The sequence below is a fragment of the Jaculus jaculus genome, chromosome 15 (assembly GCF_020740685.1).
Source record: "Jaculus jaculus isolate mJacJac1 chromosome 15, mJacJac1.mat.Y.cur, whole genome shotgun sequence".
In the NCBI taxonomy this organism is placed as follows: domain Eukaryota; kingdom Metazoa; phylum Chordata; class Mammalia; order Rodentia; family Dipodidae; genus Jaculus; species Jaculus jaculus.
In genome coordinates, this window is record NC_059116.1 from 27,450,844 (window position 1) to 27,478,053 (window position 27,210).

Below are 27,210 nucleotides of genomic sequence, written 5' to 3' on the forward strand. Positions count from 1 at the left end.
AACAAGACTACTTGCCATGTAGCAAATTGATGAATTTATAAATTATTGGCATAAAGCCAAAATACTAAGTGCTCAGTAACTATTTCCTGAATGAAAGAAAACTACAAACTTATGATCAGGATATATGCATAGTTCCGCTGCCAACTTGAGCCTTCTCTAAAAGAGCAAACATCTCACCATAGGAAAAGAAATGAAGCCACAAACTAAAACCAAAAACCTATAAAAAATGCCATTTTAAACAAGACAGCTAATCCTACTAGCTTCAAATAACCACTGTAAAGAAGCCCTATTATTATTATTATTGTATTTTTACATTTAGAAATCTGATTGCATCAAATAGTGTGTAGGAGGAGGTATTTATCATGCCTAGCCTTCAAATTCAGAATACTACTTCAGATTATTTCAAAGATATATAAAATGCATAATTCTTTCTGTTAAATATATAGGCAATATGGGCTGGAGAGATGTCTTAGTGGTTAAGCGCTTGCCTGTGAAGCCTAAGGACCCCAGTTCAAGGCTCAATTCCCCAGGACCCACATAAGCCAGATGCACATGGTGGCGTGTGCATCTGGAGCTCATTTGCAGTGGCTGGAAGCCCTGATGCACCCGTTCTTTCTCTCTCTCTCTCTCTCTCTCTCTCTCTCTCTCTCTCTCTCTCTCTGCCTCTTTCTCTGTTGCTCCTCAAATAAATAAAATTAAACAATAAAATAAAAATTAATAAAACATATATGTAGATAGATAACATATTGAAGTGTCTTTCCCAGTACAGAGCCTGAGTGAAAACTTGATACCTGGAGCCAGGCATGGTGGCACACACCTGTCTATAATCACAGAATTCAGGAGGCTAAGTTGGGAGGATTGGGAGTTTGAGGCCAGCCTGGGTTATAGAGTACAAACCCTTAACTGCTGCAAATATTAAAGATTCCAAAATACTGCACACCCAGTGCTCCTAGCCTTGGCCTTCTTCTGAAAGGCTGGCTAGGGTTCAAGTTTGGCTGGCTGTGTGCTCCTCTGTCCAGCCTGGACACTGTAAGGACCAACTCTAGGCCACAGCGAGGTCAGACACTGAAACGGAGGACCTGCCTACCACGCCTGCGCCGTCAGCACCTTTACACTACCAGACGCTGTACTTATGGAATTCCTTCCAAAGCATTTCTAGAACTCTCCCGGGCTAGGGCCAAGCAAGTGTGACCAGACACCTCTGTCACAAGCTGGAAAGTGCTTGTGTGTGTGCGTGCATATGTGTGTGTGTGTGTGTGTGTGGTGTGCAGCAGCCCTGGGCCTTGAGCATACAAGCCATATGTACCGCTAAGCCTCAGCCTCAAGTACATTTTACAGTGAGCTAATTTTTCCATTTCTACTTGGCACTAGAGGCAGGCATCATCTACAAAATCCTCAGCAGCAAAACTATGACAGTCAAAATCTATTAATACTTTTCCCTTCAGTTGCTAAAGAACAAAGTCAAATGGCTGCTGTTATAGTTCAGCAGTAGAGTACTTGACTAATATGTGTGAGGTCTCTGTTCAATCCCCAGTACCACAAACAAACAAACAAACAAACAAACAAACAAACAAACAAACAAACACTTACAAATGTCTGTCATCCAGCTAAACTGAAGGACTCTTCTTTGAGGTGGGAAAAAAATAATGCTACTTTTTCATGCAGAGAGAATAGGTATGAAGATACAGGGTATGGTGTTAGATTTTCTATTTTTTCTTGTAATATCCATTCAATCAATCAACAGGGTAGAACTGTAGAGTCCAGGCTGGCCTCAAACACAGGATTGTCCAGTTTCAGCCTCCTCGGGGCTGAGGGGAGGGAGCGAGCGTAGCTCCGTCAGGTAGCATGTGCTTAGCATGTGCAAGGTCCTATGTTCAGTCTGAAGCACCAAAATGAATAAGGAAATGCATAATAAAATAAAACAGCATGTAATCACCACTAATCACTGGATTTTCCCAACAGCCTGTACAGGAACACGGAACTGAAAGTTCTTTTTACTTGTAACACAACCGTACCAGAGAACTAAAGAATTGGCAATGAAGCACCCCCCACCCCCACTCACCCCTTCACAGGTAGAAACTTTGCTTGAGTGAAGCGCATAAAAGCCCTTTGCCTTGTCCACCATCCTGGAGTGTGTGCACTTTTTCAAATAGTCCCATGAAAGAAAATGCATGTTAACACCCTCAAGGAGTAAAAACTAATCATCCTCCGTCCATGGCTTCCCTTTCGAAGGTCTACTGAGGTCTGAAAACGTTAAATAGACAAGTCCAGAGATAACGATTCATAAGCTTTAACTAAGTTTTTCTATAGTATATGGCAGACCTGTTCTATTTTATCAGTAGATGCTGTTGTCAATCTCTTATTGGGCCAGATAGAAATCAAAATATCTGGCAAGCATGTATGTCTTGGGGAAAAAAGGATAGCTCTGTGGTTCAGTGCTATGTGTGTGTGGGTGGGGTCTCAAAATGTATTCCCCCCTCCAGGATAAGGAGGGGCTACTGTAAATTCATCTAAAGTAAGCTCTTCATCTCTGGGAAACTTGCCACACTAGAAGAGACATGGACCCCAGTGTGTGGCCTGTTATGAAGGAATCTGTAAGCGTGTGGCCCCCATGATGAGGACTGGAAGGGGCTTCATTGAGATGCTATGTTTATGACTCAAAAGGCACACAGGGCAATTCTTGGGGAATAACGACTAGCCAGAAGAGTTGATGGTCTTCAGCAATGCCACTGGCACTAGTCCAGGCATTAATCTCTGAGAAACAGTAATTTTAATCAATGTGGGCGGTCAAAGTTTAGCATCAACTTTCTACTTTTAACATCTGTTTTATACTAAGATTGTTCAGACTTCTTCAAATGAGTTCTACAGAAGCTAGTAGTAGTCTTAAAACAGATTACAAGGCAAACTTTTTTTTTTCTTTCCGCTTTACCATACGCGATATGCTGCCTATGAAGCAGGCATAGTAGACAGGATTAGGTGCAGCTCAGCAGTAGAATATACCTACCTAACATTAGCATGCACAAGGCCCTGGGTTGGATACCCAGAATCCACTCTCCTCTCTTTAAGAAAAAGGTACAAAAGGAACACCTTTTTGTGGCATTTCAACTAAGAGACAAACAGCTAAGCTCTTGTTTGACAGCCAAAGTTAGTAATCATATACACTCAAATCTATATTTAATTTGGGAGTCACCTGACAATAATTCAAAAATCAGGAAAGCACTGGTACTCCGCGTTATAGAACTGGGTTACCTCACTTAGGGAAACAAAACTCAGCGATGGGCGAGTGCACTGTTCGGAAAATAAAACCAAGAAATGAAAAAAATTAAAAAATTAATTAAAAAATTAAAATTCCTAATCTTACTATTTTGTGAATCCTTAAGGTGAGGTTCTCACTCCCATTAATGTCAAGAATCTGACAGATGTTAGTAGGCAACCCATTTCATTGTTATTCCAAGTACAGACAGGCTTTCATCAACTTTCTTAGTTTTTTTTTTAAAAAAAAAAAAAAAAACTTAATTATCAGGTGAGATTATCCCAGGGCACTTTAAGGATATTTACTGTGTCCTAAGAATGTGAACGTTTATTTTTGCTTTCAAAGAAAAAAGCAAACGCCAACTCTCCTACCCATCCTTAAAACACTGCGTCAGGAATGAACAGCTTGCAAAAGGACAGCCTGCGTACAGGGCCTGTGGGCTCACAGGTGGGAGCTGTTTCGACTGCCATTCACAGCCCCCTTTTCTCCATTGCCCTTGAGGCTTGCCAGTTAGCTGGTAAAGCCTCTGAAAGGGTCACTCTGTCCAGAACTGGAATTTCCACTTTGGAAAAAAGTACAGAGGTAGCCAGCTGGTTATCTATCCCTTGAAGGGCCTGCAGGACACCTCCAGACTTGGAGCCGAAGTCCTACTTCTGTTTGATGGCAAAGGAAGTCAAAGTGGTCCAACTTTCTGTGGCAATCCAGAGACACCCCCGCCCCATCTGCCTCCTAGAGAAGAGCATCCAGAAAACGAACAGAACTTCCATAATGCTCCCGAATACATTCCTCGAGGCAGAACAGCAGGGCAAGAATCATCTAACACTTCAGGCTCCAGTCTCAGCCTAAACTTTGGTATTGCTTAGGGTTTAACAGTCTTAAGGTGGGCACACTGCCCTGATCTTGTATGAAGGCACTTGAACCTCGGAGAAATGATCTGATTTGTCCAAGTTGGGTCAGTGGCTGGTCTAGCACATGTCTTCTGGAGTTCTGTCTCCACCCCTCTGTCTGTCTCATCTTTTAAGGTTAGGTGGTGAGTTTCACTGGACTATGGGGTGGATAATCCTGTCGCAGTTGCCCACAACCATCTGGGCACCTCACCACCCGCATGGGTAGTCTGACCCATGGCATCGACACCTCGTTCCAATCTGAATAACGTTAATGAATACTGGTGAAAACTACACCCCGAAGGTCAGTTACTAGGACTACATGTTAAGAGAATAAGCTGGCACTCAACTGCCAGTCTTGCCAGTCTCCGCCCCTTTTCTTTAAAAAAAAAAAGCTACAGGAAGTGGGATTGGCATGTTTTCTTTTTAATAATTTGTCTTTTTCTGCCTTCCAAAGTTAAGGCGAATAGGTAATGGAACATTTTAAACATTTTAGCAGTAACTGTATTTGGGCAGGTTTTAAGCAGCTGCCTCTAAAGAGGGCTTTGGCAGTCTCTGCCTTATAAAACGTGGGCACCCAACGAAGAAGAGAGAGGATCGAGCTAAAGCTTTTGTTCTGCGAACTTTCTAGCATTACCGCTTAGCAGTGACTTGGGAGTAACATGCTCTCATGTATCTGGTAAAGTTAGGTGTAAACTTTCCCAAAAAGCAGGAAGAGTTAAACTTTCAGGGGTGATCATCAACTCCGGAGGCAGTATATCACCTGATACTAAACACACACACACACACACACACACACACACACACACACACACACCAAAAAAAAAAATCCCTCCTCCCCAACCCAGACCTACGTGAGCACAAAAGTTAGTCCGGAAGTGGTACCAGAGAAAGATTTCATGCAGAGAGGTTGGTTTGGTTACCTGGGTGGGGGAAACAATAGCAGGTGGAACTACTGTGGGAGAATTGGTGCTTCGGTGCCCATTGGCATCTGGAAGAAGAGGCAGGGGGTCGTGTTTCACGGAAACCACCACCACCGCGTCCACAGGCTCCGAGGAGGGGCGGATGCAAAGTCTTTTGGGGGAAGAAGGGCCGCAGATGTCCCCGGAGCCAAACACTGACTCGTACAGGGCGCGCTTGGGCGCAGCCTCTGGGGGTTTCACGTCGGGCCCGACCTGGCTGTCTTTGGGGAGGATGTAAGTGTTCCCCAGCGAGGGCGGCTGGGGGCGGTGGTGGTGGTGGTGGTGGTGGTGGGAGGGATGGGTAGGGGGATGGTGGGAGTGGTGACGGGCCGCCCCGTTCAGAGCCTCGGTGGCAGCGGAGGCGGCGTAGCATCCCTGCGGGGCCGGCGTCGCGGCGCCCAGCTTGGTACCGATGCCCGCGATGCTGTTGAGCGTGGCGATGGATACGGCGCCGATGCAGTGGTTCGTGTAGGTCTTGGACAGCTTGGCCGCCTTGGATAGCATCTGCATCCTGGTGCCCAGCAAGTTCTTGCCGATGGCTTTGTTCTCGTACCAGGTCACGTCGCCCTCGCTGCAGTGGTCCCGGGGCCTCTGGAAGAACGCCTTGCACAGCGGGTTGCGCTTGGACAGGTACTTGACGAAGCTGGCGTAGGGACAGAACTCGGTGCCCGTCTCGTACATGCGGGGCAAGTTCTCCTCGTCGCTGCTCTCGGCGCGCTTCTTGCTCCAGGACGACGAGCGCGACTTGTGGTAAGGCCCCAGGGACTTGAAGTACACGAACTTGCGCCCGTCCTCGTCCATGGCCAGCCCGAAGGAGTCCTCCTCCAGCTCGCGCTGGTTCTCGCGGCCGCGCGTGCAGAAGTACATGCAGGTCTCGAACCACACCTTGTTGAGCAGCCCGAAGGGCGTGCTGGCGCTGAACACGCTGGACGTGTAGAGCTTGCGCAGGTCGGCGCGCGTGATGGCTTGCTTCTGCACCACGGGCCCCGCGCCCTGCTCCTCCAGCTTCCGGATCACCGCGGCCAGCGTCAGGTTGGCGCTGCGCAGCTCGGGGTCCTTGGTGAGGTCGAGCGTGCGGCAGTACGGGGGCTCGTTGAGGTAGCGGTTGAGCGAGCTGCGGATGCTGATGAGCGACGACTTGCTGTAGAGCTGGCCGCTCTTGGAGCGGGCCTCGGCGTAGAAGGAGCGCAGCACGCGGCACAGCGCCCCCTTGTCCATGGTCTCGAAGTCCGGGCTCTGCGCCTTCTCGCTCAGGTACTCCCGGAAGATGCGCACGGCGTAGCGGGTGGCCAGCCGGGTGTTCTCGCTCAACCGGGCCCGCTCGGGTCGTTGCAACACGTCCGGATCCACATCGGCACCGTCCCCCGATGGTGGTGGCGGTGGTCCTCCTCCTCCTCCTCCTCCTCCACCTCCTCCTCCTCCTCCCCGGGCCCGAGGCGTCAACAACCTCGGGGGCGCCTCGGGCTCCAGCGCGGCGCTCTGGTCCATACGGATCATATGGACCGGCTCGGGTTCCAGCTCCTCCCCGGCCGAGTCGTCCGGCTCCAGGGGCTCGTCCCAGTCCAGCCCCATCTCCTCCTCTTCCTCCTCCTCCTCGTCCTCCTCCAGCCCCCCACCTCCGTCCTCCTCCTCGTCCCCCGTTATCTGCACCTCCTGGATCAGGTCCTCCTCCTCCTCCTCTTCCTCCTCCTCCTCCTCTTCCTCGCCCGCGCTGCAGTAGTGCGGGCGGCCGTGGCGGCGTCCCCGGCCCCCGGCCCCGCGCTCGCCCTCGCCCCGCTCCCCATTGTTCTCGGCGGCGGCGGCGGCGGCGGAGGAGGAGGAGGAGGAGGAGGAGGAAGAGGAGGAGGAGGAGGAGGAGGCGCTGCCGCCCGCGCTGGTGTTACAGTCCCCGCTGCCAGGCATTCTCGCCATATTGCCGTCTCTCTGCCAGTCCTCGGGCAGGGCGCATGCGCTATATTGGACCGCAGCGCTGAGAGCTTTTGTGTTTAATGACCTTCAGCTACCGGGAGGCAAAGCCCGGGCTCTTAAAGGAGCCGCGCACCAATTGTCATTCCCCCCGCGCGGCTCCGGAGGGGCCCGAGGGGGGAGGAGGGGGGCGCTGGGAGGTGGGGGAGGAAGGACGCCGGTGAGTGTGCGGTGTGTGTGTGTGTGTGGCGGGGGTGGAGAGGAAGTGTGGGCTAAGTTTGACCAGGAGACTAGGAAAGATCAAGAGTGGTCCCGACCTTCTTCACTTATGAGATTCCTTACTTCCAAGAAAAGTTTAAAGGGAAAAAAATATATACATGCATGTATATGTGTATATACATACATACATATATATGTGTATCTATATACGTATATATATGTATTTATATATATGGAAGGGAGGGAGAGCTGTCGGTGGGGGGAGAAACTTACCCTGTGGCGGAGCTGCTCGCGGGCCCGGCGGGGCGGGCAGCAGGGAGGGGCGGCGACGGCTTCCCTAAGTAATGCCCGAGGAGCGGTGCCCCTTCCACCGCCCCGTCATCGCCCCCCGGAGCCGGGGGTTCGGGGCGGCGGGTGCTGCTGCAAGAAAGCCGTGTCCGGCCGGGGCCGCCCGGAGCGCAGCGGAGCAGGCAGGTTAATGGGCAGGGTGGAGGAGGCACGGCGGGGGCCCTCTGCACCCTCTCCGTGCCCGCCCGCGGCCAGGGCGCAGCGGGCGAGGCTTGGGAGCGGGCTGGGGCTGGCGGCGGCGGCGGCGGCGACTCCCCCACCTACTTGCTGGCGGCAGAGGCGCTGGGGCCTGGGGCCAGGCGCGCGGCTCCCAGCTCCCCTTTCCGACTCTTTTGCAAAGGAGAGAAACACGCCCCGAGTCGTCAGCCTCAACCCTCTCCACTTTTTTTTTTTTTTTTTCCAACTGCCACTTTTAAGCTGTCATTAAAAGACCTGGGGCACTCCCCGTAGGTCCGGGGCAAGTCCGCGCCGGTTCAGCCAGCCCCGGGAAGAAGAGAGAAAGATAGGCTTGGGGAGGGGCCGGTGGGAAGGGAGTCGTGGGAAGAAGCGTTCTGGACCCCAGGGACCCCCCGCCCCCATCCTCCGCTTCCACTTTTCCAAGTCGACCCTCTCCCTGCCCCAGAGCCTAGTGACCGGACTCTTTTTGGGCAAGGCGCTCCAAGGCGGGAGCTGAAACAGCGCGTGTGCCCAAGGCCCGGCGGGCGAGCGAGAGTGTAGAAAAAGTGAACTTGGGTTTGGGTCCTCCTTAGCCACCACCGTGGCGGCGATTCGGTTCCCAAGCCGGCTTGCGATCGAAGCTTGCCAAGAACCCTGCATTTGCCCTATGGGCAGCGCTGCCTCCCGGGCGCGCGGGGGCGGGCACCTCGGAAACTGGAAAGACAGCCAAAGAGCTCGCTTGGGTCCCGCTTTCCCATAGGAGACACTGTCCCATTTCCAGCCAAACTCCCGCCCCCGGCGCGCCCCGGCTCCGGGCACGTCCTGGCGTCACCGCCTCTCGCTCTCCCGGCCCAGGGGCAGCGCCTCGGTGCCGCCCGGGACTTTTCTTGTTCTTTGGTGGCACAACCAGGGCGGTCTTCGGAGCTCCAACTGCATCCTAACTTTCTCCTCCTCAGGAAGCCCAAGTGCCCTCTGACCTGCCTGCCAGCTCTGCGTCCCTGGGCAAAGGAGAAGCGACCCTGGCAGATCCCCAAAGTGCGCCCCTGTGCCAGGCCTGGGGCATTAGCGGGGGACGGGCTCCGTGTAGACAGCTTCGCCAGGTCCTAGCGTGCGTCTTGGAATTTGCCTTCGAGTCTGAATTCCGGGCAGTCCGGCTGTGGGAGTGCTGTCAACTGTCCATTCCCTCTTCCCTCACCCTCCTTGCCTCGTTTTCAGGGAGTTTATCATTTTGCACCTCGGTAGAAACCATCCATCATTTTGTAATTTAAAAGGAATGTTAAGGAAGGAAGGGAGTGTAGGTTTCTGGGCCGCGTGGGCATCTAAAAGGGAGATGTCAGTGTCTTTTCCAGGGTTGATTCCTGCTGGCCCTCCGCGTGCCCTCCTCAGTCTGGGACTCTGCAAGAGCGTCGGGGAGAGCGTGCCAGGCGCGAAGCAAGTCCGAGCAAGTCCCAGCCCCGAGGGCTCCCTCCAGTGCCTTGGGGACTGCCAGACCGACGGACGGACAGACACACACACACACACACACACACACCCAGTGGTCCGCCCTGTTTTCGCGAACATCGTCCTAGGTGAAGAGGAACCCGGAGGTTTGCTCTCCTGTGGAATTGATTGTCCCCAAGGTGCTGCTACAGGGGTGACCCTCATTGTCACGCCACGCACTGTCCTCCCCACAGAGCCCGCAGAAGTAGGGAAACGTGCTCTCGCTCCCCTTGAGCCCCGGGCTGTGGGCAGCTCAAAGGGGTACACATGATCCCGGGCCCACGAGCTGGCACACGCCAGTCACACGGTGGAGTCGCACCTCTGGAGAGGTGGCCCCGTGTCCTGGGTTGCTGCCAGGTTCTCGGGCCACTCAGTCGCTGAGAACTCAGGTGGGCGCACAGGAAATCTGCCTCCCGCTGCCCGGAGACCTTCACTGGCAGCGTGGTGAGCCAGCCGAGGGTCCACGCTGGCTCCGAGCAACGCTCTGGGCTCTGCTGGAAGACCGGATCCCAAACGCCTCCCCCCCCCCAACCCCGCGCCCCGGGGTCCAATCTCCTCCCCTCACCCCCACCCACCCACCCACGCACGCAGGCACCGGATTCCCTCCCTTCTGGGGAGCTTTCAACTGCTCCCAGTTTGCCGGAGGCGGTGTGCAGGGTTGGACGCTCCGCGAAACAAAGCAACCCCAAACCAGCAGCTCCCAGTTGACGTCAACGTATTTCCAGAAAAGAAAATAGTTGTGTGCTCCCAGGACGAAATAATCGCCCCAGGGCAAGTCACTACCGGCAAAAGCCAGGGGGCGGGGATGGGGGTGGGGGGAAGGCAGGGGTGACCAAAAAAAAAAAAAAAAAAAGATGTAGCGATCACTTTTCTTAGCGGACTTGAGAAAACAGTTTCAGGTGCTGCCCAGACGGTTTGCAGACACCGAGCAGAACCCGAGATTAAATTAGAGTCCGGAAACCCCGGGTTGGAAAGTACGCCTTGGCCTGGTATTGGGGCGCCCATGTATCTGCCTCAATAGCACCAACTCCGGTCACCCTCACAAAATTCTTTGCCCGTAATTCTATATCAAATACTGAAAAAAGACCTCTTCAGGTTAGTACCTAAGTCACTAGATCAAAACTACCAGGAAAACAAAACAAACAACAGCAACCAAAACACACACACACACACACACACACACACACACACACACACACACACGGAGGTAAATACACTCTTGTCCCCACTGCTCACCTCAAGGGAAAGACAGAAAAAAAAAGTTGCTTAATTTTTTAAAACACAATAACACAAAATTATAGTTGGGTTCATAAAGCAAGGAGTTCAATTCCAGGTTTATTAAGCGATCCCTTAAAATCATCTTGTGATTCCATATCCTCAGTTCCAAACTGAAAGGATCGAAGTCGCTCACTTTTATTATCTGCGTAGAGACATATTCTTCCACTTGATTTCGCGTCCTAAAATCCACTCAGTCCACCAACTGACAGCTGGGCATCACTGCTTTCAAAGGATGCTTTAGTTCTGGTGCAAGAAGTGTGCCTGCCTTATTACAAAAAAGGAATCTCAATTCAATGTGGAACATTTTTTTTTACAGTAATTTAATGGTCAGACTTTACTTCAAGCGTCTTTAAGATCTTTAGTTTCCACAAGATGCGCTACCCCAGGTTGCCTGGCCATTCCTGAGCCTGTACACCCCTGCTTCCCCATCGCAGAATGCTTTGAAGACCCCCAAATATCCTCTTCTTCACTTTACAATCCACCCACTCCCATTTCAGGTTTCTATCTCATGAGTGTTTGTGCCAGTAACAACATATTCAAATGTTATTCTCATAATTTTATCGTCAATGTTAGGATAGCGTTTTCAGAAAGCCATCAGATAACCTCTTCAAAAAGCTATCAAAATGTTCACACTGTTTGACCCAGAAATTACTTACAGCTTTCTTTCTTTGTCTCTTTCTTTCCTGTGTGTGAGCACAAGTGTGTGCAGGTATGAGGGGAAGTTTATGTGAACTTTTTCAAAGGCAGACCCCGAGAATGGAGGTGTCTGTGTATTGAGAGAGGTGGGTGGCAGAGGTTTTAAATTAGTTAAGTCCTAAGGATTTTGTGGGCTCTTGGGCAGAAGCCAGAAAAGCATTTAGTTAATCATTTTAAAGAAACAAATCAAAAGAGAAGGCCATACTCTCTAGATTTGATTACTTAAAGATGCACAAAGTGCTTTTGATGTTAAATATGACTTTAAATTGAAGCTATTTCGATCTCTTTGTTTCAGTTTCACTATATTAATTTGGTTGAATTCAATTGAAGATCATCTTGAGTAATGTTTCTGGTACTTAGATGAAAAGTGAACTCATGTACTTCTACAAAGTGCAAGAAAAGAAAAATAATTCCACAAGGGCAACAAGTGTATTGTTTTGCTGTGACTCCCAAGTCTTTTCCTTTGCATATTTTAGCCAGGTGCCTGGAACATAGTGAACAAAAATGTACAAATGTTTATGTATGGGTAGAAAGGTAATGGTGACAAGAAGTTGTATTGCTGAGGGGATGGAAGCTTCCTTGCCTTACCAAGTGGTCTTTTCTGTGTCTCAATCATCACATTATTCTATGTTCTGGGATATATTAGTCTGAAACTTGTAGAATTGTTTTGACAAGTATATATATATATATATATATATATATATAATATATATGCACATATATATGTATATGTATGTATGTATATGTATATGTATACACACACATACATATATATATACATATATATAATACAGTACGTGGCACAATTAAACTTTAACCATTAGCATATTTTGTTCTATTTTTTTGTTTGTTTGTTTTGAGACAGAGTCTCATGATATAGCCTAGACTGGCCTCTCCTTCCTCAGCCTCCAAAGTGATGGGATTAAAGACATGCACTACTATATTAGGTTTAACCATTAGCTCTTATATAATTAAAACTCCAGTATTTTCCACACTTCGTTATAAACAAGCAAACAAAGGACAAAAAGTCTTGAGAAGGTGAGTCCGTAGGCTGGAGTGTGTGGCTTGGTGGGAGATCACTTACCTGGCAAATAAGAGGATCTAGGTTTGATTCACAGCACTGAAAGCCCATTCACACTAAAAATTCAAGAGGTTATATCAACTGTATAGCCCAGCTTTGTAAGATCCCACAAGGGCTGGCAAATATATACATACATACATACATACATACGTACATACATGCATACATACATGCATACATATTTACATATGCGTTTAAATTATTATTTACTCATTTGAGAGAGAGGATAATGTATGCCAGGGCCTCTAGCCACTGCAAATGAACTCCAGATGCAAGTACCACCACGTGCATCTGGCTTACATGGGTACTGGGGAACCTGGGTCCTTAGGCTTTGCAGGCAAGCACCTTAACTGCTAAGGCATTTCTCCAGCCCTATTTTTATTTATTTTCTACAAGCAGAGACAGAAAGAGAGAGTGGAGAGAGACACACAGAACGGGTACACCAGCACCTCCAGCCATTACAAACAAACCTTAGATGCATGCACCGCTCTGCATCTGCCTTTATATGGATACTGGGGAATTGGACCCTGGTCATTAGGCTTTGCAGGCAAGCACCTTAACTGCTGAGCCATCTCTCTGGCCCCACACTTTGAAAAATACTTTTACTTATTTATTTGTAGGGAGAGAGAGAATGAATGAATGTATGGTCACTAGGGCCTCTAGCCATTGCACATGAACTTAAGATGCATGTGCCACTTTGTGCATCTGGCTTTATGTAGTACCGGAGAATCAAACCTGGGTCTTTAGGCTTTGCAGGCAAGTGCCTTCACTGCTGAGCCATCTCCCCAGCCCCTGGCAAGCTTATTCTATAGCCTGTGACTGAACTTCATGACTGTATTGAACCTTTAGGAAACAAAGAATGAAAAACAAAACAACACAGAAATAATTTCATATCATTAAGATCCTCCCCTGTACAATCTGATTGGAGGATCTCAATAGTACTAGGCAGGGGCCTTGGACTATGACAATGATAGAAATAGGTGAAAACAATCTTTGTTGAGCACTGGTTGTCTTTGCTTGGTTATTGGAAGTACAGTCCCATTTGCATTAGAAGAGATCTCAGTGAAGAATTTAGACAAATGCCCACATCCCCAACCAGACTAGCTTGAGATGCTTTCTACTGAAATCCTGGGTTATCCTGCATATATCTTAGGGGGACAAGGAGAAGGGTGTTTATTTTTCTCTTTGATGCTTTGCCACCAAAAAAAAAAAAAAAAAAAAAAAAAACAGGGCAGAGCAGAGTTGACACTGATTGACAGGGGGAGAATGTTTACCTTCTAATTGCCATCAGACAGCTGTAATTCTGGACCTTTCAGCTAATAACCACTTACCAGATTCCTAGGCTGAACTGCACAAGACGATTGCAGTTTTTCCGTAAGTAAATCATGCATTTGGGGAATCTGAAAATGTGCTACCTCCCTTTATTATAATATTGTTAATAATTAAATTTCATTTGGCTAATAAGGAATTCAAAGGCAGGGGCTGGACAGATAGCTCAGTGAGTAAAGCACTTTCTCAATAAGCATGAGGGCCTAAATTTGATCCCCTATGCCCACGTAAAATGTGGGCATGGTGGTACCCTCTTGTAGTCTCAGCACTGGGGAGATGAAGATCGCTGGGGCTCAGCAGTCAGCCAGGCAAGCTCCAGGCCAACCAGAGACCCTGTCTCAAAGGCTAGATGGATAGCACTCCTGAGGAAAAGCACCCCAGATTGCCCTCTGACCTCCACAAGCGCGCACACGCACACACACACGCGCGCGCACACACACACAGCCCACATATGCCAAAAAAGAGGAAGAAAATCAAATATAAAAGTCAAAGTTTGGGCTGGAGAGATGGCTTAGCGGTTAAGCGCTTGCCTGTGAAGCCTAAGGACCCCGGTTTGAGGCTCGGTTCCCCAGGTCCCACGTTAGCCAGATGCACAAGGGGGCGCACGCGTCCGGAGTTCTTTTGCAGTGGCTGGAAGCCCTGGCGCGCCCATTCTCTCTCTCTCCCTCTATCTGTCTTTCTCTCTGTGTCTGTCGCTCTCAAATAAATAAATAAATAATTTAAAAAAAGTCAAAGTTTAACCTACAATTAAAAATGATACTCATGGGCTGGAGGGATTGCTTAGTGGTTAAGGTGTTTTCTTGTAATGCCGAAGGACCTCAGTTCGATTCCCCAGGACCCACATTAGCCAGATGCACAAGGGGGAGCATGTGTCTGGAGTTTGATTGCAGTGGCTGGAGGCCCTGGCACACCCATTCTCTCTCTCCCTCTCTCTGTTTCTCTCTCCCTCTCTCTCAAATAACTAACTAAATAAATAAATAAAAATAAAGTTTAGCTAGGCGTGGTGGCACACGTCTTTAATCCCAGCACTCAGGAGGCAGAGGTAAAAGGATTGCCACGAGTTTGAGGTCACCCTGAGACTACAAAGTGAATTCCAGGTCAGCCTGTGCTAGAGTAAGACCCTACCTCAAAAAAAAAAAAAAAAAAAAGTTAGGGCTGGAGAAATGGCTTAGCGGTTAAGCGCTTGCCTGTGAAGCCTAAGGACCCCGGTTCGAGGCTCGGTTCCCCAGGTCCCACGTTAGCCAGATGCACAAGGGGGCGCACGCATCTGGAGTTCGTTTGCAGAGGCTGGAGGCCCTGGCGCGCCCATTCTCTCTCTCCCTCTATCTGTCTTTCTCTCTGTGTCTGTCGCTCTCAAATAAATAAATTAATTAATTAAAAAAAAGGATAGTCATTTCTTTATCTTCTAACCATATAGCTAAGAGGTATGTGACACTGCGCAGTGACATTTATTTCATTGCAATACAATTAGACTGAAAAAGGAGCTACAGATATTTGTGACTGTGTCCTGTAATCAGTATTTTAAAAAATATTTTCATTTATTTATTTGCAAGCAGAGAGAGAGAAAGAATGGGATGTCGGGGCTTCCAGTCACTGCAAACAAACTCCAGACACATATCCCACTTTGTGCATCTGGCTTTACATTTGTACTGGGGAATCAAACTCAGTTTGCTAGGCTTTGCAGGCAAGTGCCTTAGCCACTAAGCCATTTCTCCAGCCCCCAGTATGTATTTTTAAATTTTTTTTGTTCATTTTTATTTATTTATTTGAGAGTGACAGACATAAAGAGAAAGAAGGAGAGGAGAGAGAAAAAGAGAATGGGCGCACCAGGGCCTCCAGCCACTGCAAACAAACTCCAGACGTGTGTGCCCCCTTGTGCATTTGACTAACGTGGGTCCTGGGGAATCGAGCCTTGAACTGGGGTCCGTAGACTTCACAGGCAAGCCATTAACCACTAAGCCATCTCTCCAGCCCCAGTATGTATTTTTTTTTAAAATTTTATTTATTTATTTGAGAGCGACAGACACAGAGAGAAAGACAGATAGAGGGAGAGAGAGAGAATGGGCGCGCCAGGGCCTCCAGCCTCTGCAAACGAACTCCAGACGCGTGCGCCCCCTTGTGCATCTGGCTAACGTGGGACCTGGGGAACTGAGCCTCGAACCGGGGTCCTTAGGCTTCACAGGCAAGCGCTTAACCGCTAAGCCATCTCTCCAGCCCCAGTATGTATTTTTTAATATTGGGGAGCTATTTAAAATGGCTTCAGGATATAAAACTATCTGCTATAGTCAAATAAAGTAACCTGCTAAATTCATGAAGTAAAAAGAAAATAGAATAAACAATGTAAAAAACACTTTAACCCCAAATGTAGGTTTAAAAATGCTTATTTTTTATATTTTGTCAATATCAACTGGGCTAGCTTTTTAATAAAGCAATTAAGTGACCACTTCAAGGGTATAAAAGTGTTCATATTCTTTGACCCAGAAATCACTTGCAGAAGTTAATCTTAGGTAATTTCTCCTTTTTTTTCCTTTTGTTTTTAGTTAGTTTGGTTTATTGTGTCTAGGTCACTTGGACCAATGAATTTTTGCAGTTTATGTTACAAAGAGTGTTCCAGAAAGATATCTCATAATTTCTCAGAGTCCCACCTTTGTTGATCAAAGTTCACAGAATAAGTATTTATTTGCTCAACAAAGGAAGTCGAGGGAGAGATGGCACATGGTGTCCTAGCAGCCATGGCAGGTGATTATCCATAAGGATGACAAAGGCAAGGTGTATTAACTGAAAGGGCAATGCAAGCTAAATGTTAAAGCTGCAGAGATAGCTTAGCGGTTAAGGCACTTGCCTCTGAAGCCGAAGGACCCAGGTATAATTCCCCAGCACCCGTGTAAGCCAGCTACGCCAGGTAGCACGTGTCTCTGGAGTCTGTTTACAGTGGCTGGAGACTCTGATGCACTCATTCTCTGTTCTCTCTCTCTCTGTCCTCTTCTCTTTCTCTCTTAAATAAGTAAATAAATAAAATCTTTAAAAAGCTCATGTTCCAATATTCACATGATTCTGAGGCACTTTCAGGACCAGCTCCTGAAGCTCTAAATATCAGAAAATGGTAGGCTGGGAGATTGCTCAGTGGTTAGAAGCGCTTGCTTGGAAACTGGCACCTAGTTGTACAGTATCATTCACAGAACGTGAGGAAGAGTGGATATGTACCTTCCCTGTGGCTGTGTTTCTAATGAACTAAAAAAGAAAAAAAAAATATATCCCCTTTTTAAATACCCAGAAGCACTAACCCACATTTTGAACTAATTGACTTACTTTTTCTTAGGAAGGCTTAATTTAACTGATAGGGGCACATGGGCTTATCTGAATATTTAAAGAAGCCCTGGGAAGGGCTTGTTCTATTTCCTTAATTTGATGCTGGAGACATAGGCTTTGCACCTGCTAGAGGAGAGGGGGGCAGAGAAGCCAGAAACATCACGACTTAACATCTCCATCCAATGATCCAAGTCTGCAGAGCCAAGCACAGTCACCGCCAGTGGAAGAGTCCTAATTCGTCATGATTATTGTTCCTAAAGTCTGTCCTGTGACTAAGATACACCTGGCGCTACATGTTGTCATTCCTCCAAATAAAAATAAACTATGTTGATGGCATCTCACTTAAAATCTTTACTTACTTGCTTAAAAAATATTTATTTATTTATTTATTTATTAGAGAGAGAGAGAGAAAATGATTGTGCTAGAGCCTCTAGCCACTGGGGGGTGGGGTGGGGGGAACTCCAGATGCATGCACCACCTTGTGCATCTGGCTTACCTGGGTACTAGGGAATTGAACCTGGGTCCTTAGGCTTCGCAGGCAAGCACCTTAACTGCTAAGCCATCTCTCTAGCCCAATCTTTACTTTCTTTATGTCTCACCCCCTTAAGTTAAAAAACATAAAGCAAGAGGATGGCTCAATGTTTAAAAGTGCTTATTGAGCAATCCTGATGACAAGTTAGTATCGCCAAGACCCATTTAAGCTGGACACAGTGGCACACGTGTCTGTCATCCCACGTACCTATGACAATAGGAGGTGTAGACAGGAGATTCCAAGACTCACAGGAAAGCTAGTTTGGCATTATCAGTGGCAAACAAAACAAACAAATAAGAAAGTTGGGCTGGAGAGATGGCTTAGCGGTTAAGCGCTTGCCTGTGAAGCCTAGGGACCCCGGTTCGAGGCTCAGTTCCCCAGGTCCCACGTTAGCCAGATGCACAAGGGGGCGCATGCATCAGGAGTTCGTTTGCAGAGGCTGGAAGCCCTGGCGCACCCACTCCCTCTCTCTCCCTCTGTCTGTCTTTCTCTCTGTGTCTGTCGCTTTCAAATAAATAAATAAATTAAAAATTAAAAAAAAATAAGAAAGTCCCTTTAGCATACATGTGTCCATATACATCCACACATACACATAAAAACACAGAGCAGACTGGAGAGATGGCTTTATGATTAAGGCGTTTGTCTGCCAAGCCTAAGGACCCAGGTTCATTTCCCCAGTGCCCACATAAACCAGATGCACAAGGTGCTGCATGCATCTGGAGTTCATTTGCGGTGGCTAGAGACCCTGGAGTGCCCATTCTCTCTCTCTCTCTCTCTCTCTCTCTCTCTCTCTGTCTTTCTCTCCCTCCCCCACCATCTCTCTTTCTCAAATAACATACATAACATAAAATAAAACACAAAGCAAGACTATGGCTTGTCGTTCTTTTCTGAGTATATAAGGAGAGAGTGTTTATTGGTGAAGATTTGGAAAGGATAGAAATCTGGATATACATGGGATGTTTCTTTTTTTGTTTGTATTCAGGGACTGCTTTCTGGGGATCTGGTCACTGACATGAGCCAGCTCAGTTCTTTCTTATGAATGAGTGTGAGGATGGATGGTTCCCACGGTCCACATGAGTGAAAACCTGGAGAGCTCGAATGCCTCATTCAACTTCACTGTAGCAGGTTACTCCAACTCTGGGACACACACTTTCGGAACAATCCCCCAGGCCAGTCTCTTTCAGTTTTATTTCAACAGTCCACAGGAATTGATTGTTTACATTCTAGTGTAGTTCCATGAATTCAATCCTATGTGTTTTACTGCTTAAGTTCTAAGTATATAAAAATTCATACGTCAATATATGTCATCAGTGTCTGTTATGGTTTGAATGCATCCTCCACATTGAATGTGTTGGAGACTTAATCCCCGCAGTGGTATGTCTGAGAGGAGAGACCTTTGTGAGATGATTAGGTCAGGATGGCTCTGCCCTTGTGAATAGATGAGTCTATTCAGGGATTAATGACTTAACGGGCTATGGAGGGAGTGGCTGTGTCAGAAAAGCTGGCACTCCCTGGCACACGGACTCTTGCATTGGATATCTTGTGCTTTTTTGGAGACTTGTACTGCAAGAAGCCTATTTTGGCCCATTAACCTTGAGCTTCCCGGTCTGCAGAACAGCAAAAAGTAAATTTCTTCTCTTTATAAATCACCTAGACTGCGGAATTCAGTGATAGAAAATGAACTCCAATGGTGGATTCCTGGCACCTTCTTCCTTGCCCGCAAAAGGCAGGTAGATGGGGGAGTCTTCCCAGAACCTCTCTTCACCTGGCTCTGGGTGGCTGAGCCTCCAGTAGGCCATCAAGGTCAGTAATAGTTTTTCTAAGTGCTTTTCTCCTTGTTACTTGATTGCAGCCTGCCCTAGAAAAACCACTCGAGGAAGCTGAGGAAAACTGTTAGGATCTGGAGCTAAGACCTATGGCCTTTTCTGCTTGGCCCACACAGAATACAGCTTCAGGGACTGGGGACTTGGCTCAGCAGTTAAAGGCGTTCCCCCCGCCCCCCCACCCCCACCCCGCAGGGAGCTTTTAAAGGGCCCCGATCACTGCGAGGTCAGGAAAATGCTTGCTGTGGCGTCATCCCTAGTTCCGTGGCATTTTGGGTATTGTGAGGGCTTTGAAGACCATTAGCACCATGCTTTGATGGCTAATCTGCATTCTATTATTTTTAATTTTTATTTGAGGCAAACCCAATAGATTGGCCTTTTTACAAAAAGAATATTTTTATTGCCGGGCATGGTGGCACACATTTTAGTTGTTGTTGTTTATTTTTATTTATTTATTTGAAAGTGACAGACAGAGAACGAAGCAGATCGTTGGAGAATGGGCACGCCAGGGCCTCGGGCCGCTGCAAATGAACTCCAGACGTGTGCATCTGGCTTACGTGGGTCCGGCGGAATTGAGACTCGAACTGGGGTCCTTAAGCTTCATAGGCAAGCGCTTAACAGCTAAGCCATCTCTCCAGCCCCAGATTGACCTTTGTTATATGTGAGAGAGAATGAGAGAGACAAAGAGAGAGGGAGAATTGGCATGCCAGGGCCTCCAGCCACTGTTATCAAACTCCAGACATGTGCGCCCCCTGCATGCTTATGTCATTTTATGCGTCTGGCTTATGTGGGACCCGGAGACTTGAACGTGAGTCCTTACGCTTTGCAGGCAAGCACCTTAACTGTGAAGCCATCTCTTTAGCCCTACCTAACCTGCATTCTAAATCCACAGCTAATTTAGTCTTTTTTTATATAAAATTTATTTATTTATTTATTAGAGAGAGAGAGAATGATAGACAAAGAGAAAATGGATGCACTAGGGCCTCTAACCACTGCAAATGAACTCCAGAAGTAGGTACCATTCTGTACACCTGGCTTATGTGGGTCCTAGGGAATTGAGCCTGGGTCCTTAGGCTTGGGAGGCAAGTGCCTTAACCGCTCACTCATCTCTCCAGCCCTTCTTCAGCTTCCTGGGAATGGCTGCCTTTTAGGTCTAGAGCCTGAGGGAGAGGCATGTCAACTTCACCTTGCATCAGATTCTCCAGTAACCCAGGGAGCTTGGTGTAAAAGCACAGATCCCTCAGTGTCAGCTGCAAAGAGTGTGTCTCAGTAGGTCAGGGGAATGGCTTGGGGACACGTATGTCATACTCAGCATAGACAATTCCAGTGCCAGTCTGACCCTGCTGCGACAAATTCTGCCTCCAAATCAAATATAAGTTATCAAGTCAGAGATCAATTTCCTGTTCCACAATGTTTACTAAATCATGTCGGGGGCTCTTTGAAAATCAGATGAAAATCAAGGGACCTCTTTTGTAGAAGTAGCACAACCGAAGTGACCTATCGTTTCTGAGGAGAGGAAGTTGGAGTCAAGGGTCCTTAAACGCTGGTCTCCAGTGTCACTGTGATCCACTTTCTGCCCTGGCCAAAACACCATCCTGCCTTAATGCCTTTTTCTGTAGTTGCAACATCACAGGGATCTTGCCCCGATCTAATTTCCCAGCTTCCTCATAGTACCTCCCTGACATGACTCCCAGCCCTCTGTGGGAGGACTCCAAAGAGAACTGTGCTGGTTAGTTCCCACACTTGGAGAACACCTGGCTGGAAGTCCCTGTAGGGATCCTGAAACCTAAGCGTGTGTCTCTGAATCACCTGGCAGGTCCATGGAAACTCAGAGTACTTGGAACCTTCCCTACATCGTCTGATTCAGCCAGTCCAGGGTGGGGCCGAGGACGGACAAGCTCTTGGGGACTGTTGCATCTGGACATGTATACCTGGTTTGAATGTGTTATGTTCCCCCCTGAAACACGTGCTGAACTTTGATTGTCATTGTGGTGCTGTTGGGAGATGGAACTTTTTGTTTTTTAAATGAAGACTAGGGTAAGTTCATCTTTTTTTGTTTATTTTTATTTATTTACTTGAGAGTGACAGAGAGAGAAAGAGGGACAGAGACAGAGACAGAGAGAGAATGAATGGGTGTGCCAGGGCCCCCCATCCACTGTAAAAGGACTCCAGACCCCCCTTGTGCATCTGGCTAACGTGGGTCCTGGAGAATCCCGCCTCGAACTGGGGTCCTTAGGCTTCCCAGGCAAGCGCTTAACCACTAAGCCATCTCTCCAGCCCTAGGAGGTGGAACTTTATCATTAAGGAAGATTCATGCAAGGGCTGGGGATGTAGCTCAGTGATGAGTGCTAACTTAGATGCACAAGGCCCTAGGTTCAACCCCCCGCATGCCGAGCACTTCAAAAGAGAGAAGAGTCTAATAGCTTTCTGTGGGGACTGGGTTAGTGGCTCCAAGAATGCATTGTTGTAAATGCCAGGCCACCTTGTGCGTTTTGTCTTCCTTCCCCATTTATCTGCTTGCCCTTTGGCTTCCGGCCACAAGTTGAAGAAGGACCAAGGCTTTGTTATCTAACCCCATCTTGGATTTCCCAGCCTCCAGAATCATGAGTCAAAATCAACTCCCTATAAATCACCCGCTCTCAGGCATTTTGTTGTAGCCACAGAAAATGGACTCAGACAAGACCCCAAGGGCAGAGTCAGCAAGGAAGCTAGAGCGAGGATTGGGGGCATGGAGCCCGAGTGGGGCACCACAGGACGGGGGGAAGGGATCTTTCATGCAACTCCCATGGCTGAGAGGATGGAGGGAGGGGCAAGTAGGAGGCCAGAATCCAGCCTAAAGCACCAGCCCAGCTTCCTCTCCCATCGGAAATTCCTCCTTTCTCCTCTATTGATTGAAGTCATATTGCTTTTTATTTTTAAAAGATTTACTTATTTATTTATTGGAGACACAGAGAGAGGTAGAGAGAGAGAGAGAATGGGCATGCCAGGGCCTCCAGCCACTGCAAACGAACTCCAGACGCATGGGCCACCGTGTGCATCTGGCTTATGTGGGACCTGGAGAATCGAACCTAGGTCCTTAGGCTTCCCTACTCCAGATGCCACTTCTCTATGAAGGTGACTTTTGTTCAGGCCACAGTGGCCGGGCTCTTTGGTCAATGCCGTCCCTGGCATGCATGCCTGTCCCTTGCCCTCTCGTAGGTTTTAAGTTCTTGGGGTTAAGTTTACTATTTCTACTCTTGCTCCTTGGTGGGGCGGGGCGGGGGGTGTCTCTGCAGCAAGGTCGGACACTCCTGAAAGCTGGTGCACACTCTCTGGTTCTCTGCGATCCTATTACTTCTCTTTATCCTTTCCTTTCCTCTACAACAGTAGTTCTTGATGCTGGCTGCAAGTCTGAACCACCCGGTGACATGGCCAAAACCACCGACATAAAACTTCTTTCCCTATTCTTCAAGATCCATTGACCCATGTGTATTCAAGACTGGTTATAAGGTGGGGACAGGGCTTTTGGGTGGCAACTGTTCTGTATTTGTACAAGTGTATTTTCCCTAGAACAGAGACCTACAGTTTCTAGCAGAATTTTTGAAGGAATCCATGACCGAAAATCACTTAAACAACATCCAGGCAGATGTGAAAAAATAAACACACGCCTCCTTTCTTAGTTTAGTCATGTAAATCAGTAGCCTGTAGGGGGCGGTTGGCAGGAGCGTCGGTGGGCAAACTGCACGTCCCTGGCAACCCAGCAACTCATTTCGAAGAATCTCGGCCTCGCACAGACACGTCCAAGGATGCTCTGGAAGCATGGCTTGTAACTCAGAGTCACTGTACAGAATCCCACTGGAGAAGAGGACACTGAATCAATAATGTCCTGTCGACCCAACACAGCACCAGCTAGCGACATGAAGAGCAACTGTTCCGTAGGTGTTGAGTAGAATGGTCTGCAAGACATGTCATTACACAAGCAAAGATGGGTTGGAGGGATGGCTTAGCAGTTAAGGCGCTTGCCTGCAAAGCCAAAGGACCTAGGTTCGATTCCCCGGGACCCATGTATGCCAGATGCACAAGGGGGCGCATGTATCTGGAGTTCGTTTGTAGTTGCTGGAGGCCCTAGCACGCCCATTCTCTCTCTCTCTGTTTCTCTCTCTCCCTCTTTCTCTCTGTCAACTAAACAAATAAAACATAAAAAACAAACAAGCAAAGAGCACTGCTGAGGGGAGGGGTTCCTGAGCCCACTGCTCCCCAAGGATCCATTAATAGTTAATGGCTGTGTCATTCTTTTCAGTGCTGTAGCCATTGGTAAGCAAGTGCTTTGGTAAATAACCCCTTTTCCATGCTCATGCAAGCAACGCTAATTAAGTTTACACACACACACACACACACACACACACACACACACACAGCATGAAAGTAGAAGTGGGTCTAGAGAGACCATTGGGAAGAAGAGGGGTTCCACAGGTGTGGGCAGGGACGAGAGGTAGGGGGTGAATATTAACAAAATACATTATATATATACGCACACACACACACACACACACATATGTATATACATATGAATGAATTTGTCAAAAAATAAAATAAAAGATTAAAAAAGAAAATTAATAAAAAGTGGAAGTCCAGGGCTGGAGAGATGGCTTAGTGGTTAAGCACTTGCCTGTGAAGCCTAAGGACTCTGGTTCGAGGCTCAATTCTTCAGGACCCATGTAAGCCAGATGCACAAGGGGGTGCATGCGTCTGGGGTTCATTCGCAGTGGCTGGAGGCCCTGGCATGCCCATTCTCTCTCTCTCTCTCTCTCTGCCTCTTTCTCTCTCTGTATGTCTCACTCAAATAAATAAATAAAAATAAACAATTTTTTTTTTTTAAAAAAAGTAGAAGTCCATTTGTTGGGGAAAAAAATGAACTAAAATGATACACCCACATTTTGCAAGGAGGAGTGTACTGGGGGAAAACATGAAATAGTTGGAACCATTTTCAGTCATGATTTTTGGGGAAAGTAGATGTTGAGGAGCATTCATTTCCTATACACTATGCTTTGGTATTGTTTTAATTTTGCATCCTGAGACTGTTACCTTGCTGCTTACGTTAAAAAACAAAAACAAAAAAAGCTCATGTGACACCTCTGAGGCCTTCCCTGCCCAGATTTCTGGGCACTTGTTGGCCATTCCCAACTCCTGGGCTTTCAAGTTGGGCAAACAGAGTCATCCTAAAATACAAATAATGGCTTGTGCCCCCCGCCCCTCTCTGCCCTAGAGTCCTCCATGAACGTGCCTGCCACCCTCAGACCTGGTCCGTGGTGGCTGATGAAGGGGCAGGCTTCTGGCTTCTCAAGCCACACGGTTCATCCCAGGACCAAGGACCACCAAGCCCGAGGCCAGCCAGCAGCATGAGCCTTTCTCTCAGGAACTAGGATGAGATGCACATGCACACACAAGACCATGTTTACACGTACACATACCGCCCACACATACACACACATGCAGAAAAGTCCATAAAGCTGGAGGCAGAGTTGCTTGTAAAAAGAGATAACATGAAAATAGAAGGAGTTACGAGTGGCGAGAGAGGAATCTGAGGGGAGGGAAAGGAGAGGGTGTCTATGATCATAGTCTGGTATGTGCATGCATTCATTCCACACTGAAACCTATTATTGCATACAACTAACATGCACTAATAAAATGACTTAACATAAAAAAGAGATTTGGGGTGAGAGTCAGTCAACCCATGATGAGACAGAAGCGGGGCAGTCTCACTGAAACAAAGTCTGACCATGGGCCAGCATGTTATCTTCATGACTGCTCCATTGAACTTCTGTTCCAATAAACTTGCCTTGAAACCCAAGCCGGGGCCTGAGCCTCATGACAGTGGGCCTTATAAGGTAGGCTCTCCATGTCCATTTATATCTGAAACCTGTGTCTAAGAAGCCCTTTTCTGCCTTTCTTAAAAAATAAAATATTTTCATGCAAGAGAGTGAGACAGACAGAGAGAAAGAGAGAGAGAGATGGAAAATTGACATGCCAGGGCATCCATCCACTACAACTGAACTCCAAACATGCAGCCTTGCATGTTTCTGTCACTGTTTGTCTGGCTTACTTGGGACTTGGAGAGTGGAACATGGGTCCTTAGGCTTTGCAGGCAAACACCTTAACCGCTAAGCCATTGCTCCAGCCCTAAAATTATGTTTCTTTATTTGCAAGCAGAGAGAGAGAGACAGAGGGAGGGAGATAGACAGACAAGAGTGTTGGGGGAAGAGATGAGCACCCCAGGACTTCCAGCCACTGCAAAATGAACTCCAGATGCATGTGTCACTTTGTGCATCTGGCTTTAATGGGTCCTGGGGAATCAAAGCTGGATCACTGGCCTTTGTGAGTGAGAGCCTTAACCACTGAGCAATCTCTCCAGCACCCCCCCCCCCATGTCTTGCTTGACACTTTCCTAGTTAGCTATGAAGACCGAATGGTTTTTACAAAATCACATCTGATCTTTGATGGTAGTAGTGAGGTTATTATGTGTGTATGTGTCTGGGTGTGTGTGTTTAAGGAATTTTACATAGTCATGAATGAGAGTTATTGAAAACCAGGCCAAAGGAAACATCACAAGACACTAAAAGCAAAGAGTTAGACCAACTCTCCTTTAAGGAGCAGGTACGCTAGAGCTGAAGAGAAGGAGGGAGGTGCAGAATACCGAGACCTGGTCTGAAAGAGCTTTGAACGGTGCTAAGGATCAGGCTGCTAGGTAATTAGGGACCCTCGCTCTTCCAGATCAGCTCCTTTTCTGGCACAGTCTCTCACTGGTTTTGCAAACAACTGAATTTTTTCACTCATAACCTTTCCCTCCCTCCAGATTTGGTTCTTGCTTCCGAGGGCATCCATCAAAAGGCTGGGACATGGCCAGGCTCTGTCTGTACATTATGCCGTGGAAGTGCAATCTTGAGCTTCCTTTCTTTTTTGGAAACAAGAGCATTTTGGTTTCTCCTTTTAGAGCTGGGTGGTGGCTCACACCTTTAATCCCAGCACTTGGGAGTTTGAGGGCACCTGGAGACTATGGAGTGAATTCCAGGTCAGCCTGGGCTAGAGTGAGACCCTGCCTCAAAAAAATAAAAATAAGCATTTCTTCCTTCAGTGACTTGCATTTTGTGAGCATTGGTTTGACTTTTCTGGGTCTTACCTTGCTTTTCTGGTGAATTGGACCTCTTTAATTTGCCGTTGGATGCTTTTTGTGTGGGGTGAGCATGCTTTGTTTCCAGAACTTCTTTCCCTGTGGGGTGTGAAATGTTCCTGCCAATTTTTTTTTTTTTTTTTTTAAGAAAGATGGGAGCTGCATTTGTACGGAGGATTAACTCTGCAGTGGTTGCTAAAATCTTTGAAATCATTTGATGAAAGGAAAAACATAGACCTGTGCTAAGTATATTTACCATTGCTAATTTTGTTATTATTGTTGTGGGAAATTGCCATTCAAAGGCTATTTTTTTCTCAATAAATTTTTTCTCTAGGTTTAAGGTGTTAAGCTTCACTCAAGAAAATAAAGGTATATTTTTGGCAAGTATCTTTTGCATTTCTTACCCAGGATAATGTTGTTATCTTGGTACAGTCTGAACCCTGTGGCTTATTCTGTTTTCTTCATTTTGTACCTAGAGCCTAACACAAATCCAAGAACATAACAGGGGACCAAGATCCATTTGAGGAACTAAATTAAACCCGATGGCTTGCCATTTAATAGCTGTAATTAAATGCTGTTTCCTCTTCAGCAATTTCAATGCAAGATTTTGACATTTTAAACTATTTTCTTCTTGAAATTCTAATTTTCTTGTCTTTTTATTTCAAGTGATGCTTGGGGTTGGACACAGGGCCTTGAACATATTGGCCGTATTCTATTACCACAGCTGCATGCCCGGGCCAGAAACATGAATTCTGCAAGTCCCATGATCTGTCCAAGGTTTGTAAGTGATTTATCTGTGATTGGCACAG

At 47.4% G+C, this 27,210-nt stretch overlaps 1 protein-coding gene across 3 annotated transcripts in view; it reads right to left on the reverse strand.

Annotated features, from left to right (window-relative positions):
- The window catches only part of Kctd1 (potassium channel tetramerization domain containing 1), a 247,635-nt gene that overhangs the window by 108,371 nt on the left and 112,054 nt on the right, over window positions 1–27,210 (reverse strand). The window contains exon 1 of one of the 3 annotated variants that reach the window (XM_045135006.1): window positions 7,497–7,642. The exons of 1 other annotated variant lie outside the window; for it this stretch is intronic. Coding sequence is in view for 1 of the 2 variants with exons in the window: in XM_045135004.1 (XP_044990939.1) it covers window positions 5,061–7,010 (1,950 nt within the window). In the remaining variant the exon portion in view is untranslated. Of the gene's footprint in view, window positions 1–5,060; window positions 7,026–7,496; window positions 7,643–27,210 lie in introns of those variants that run through there. One more of the 3 variants, XM_045135004.1, reaches the window with a different exon arrangement.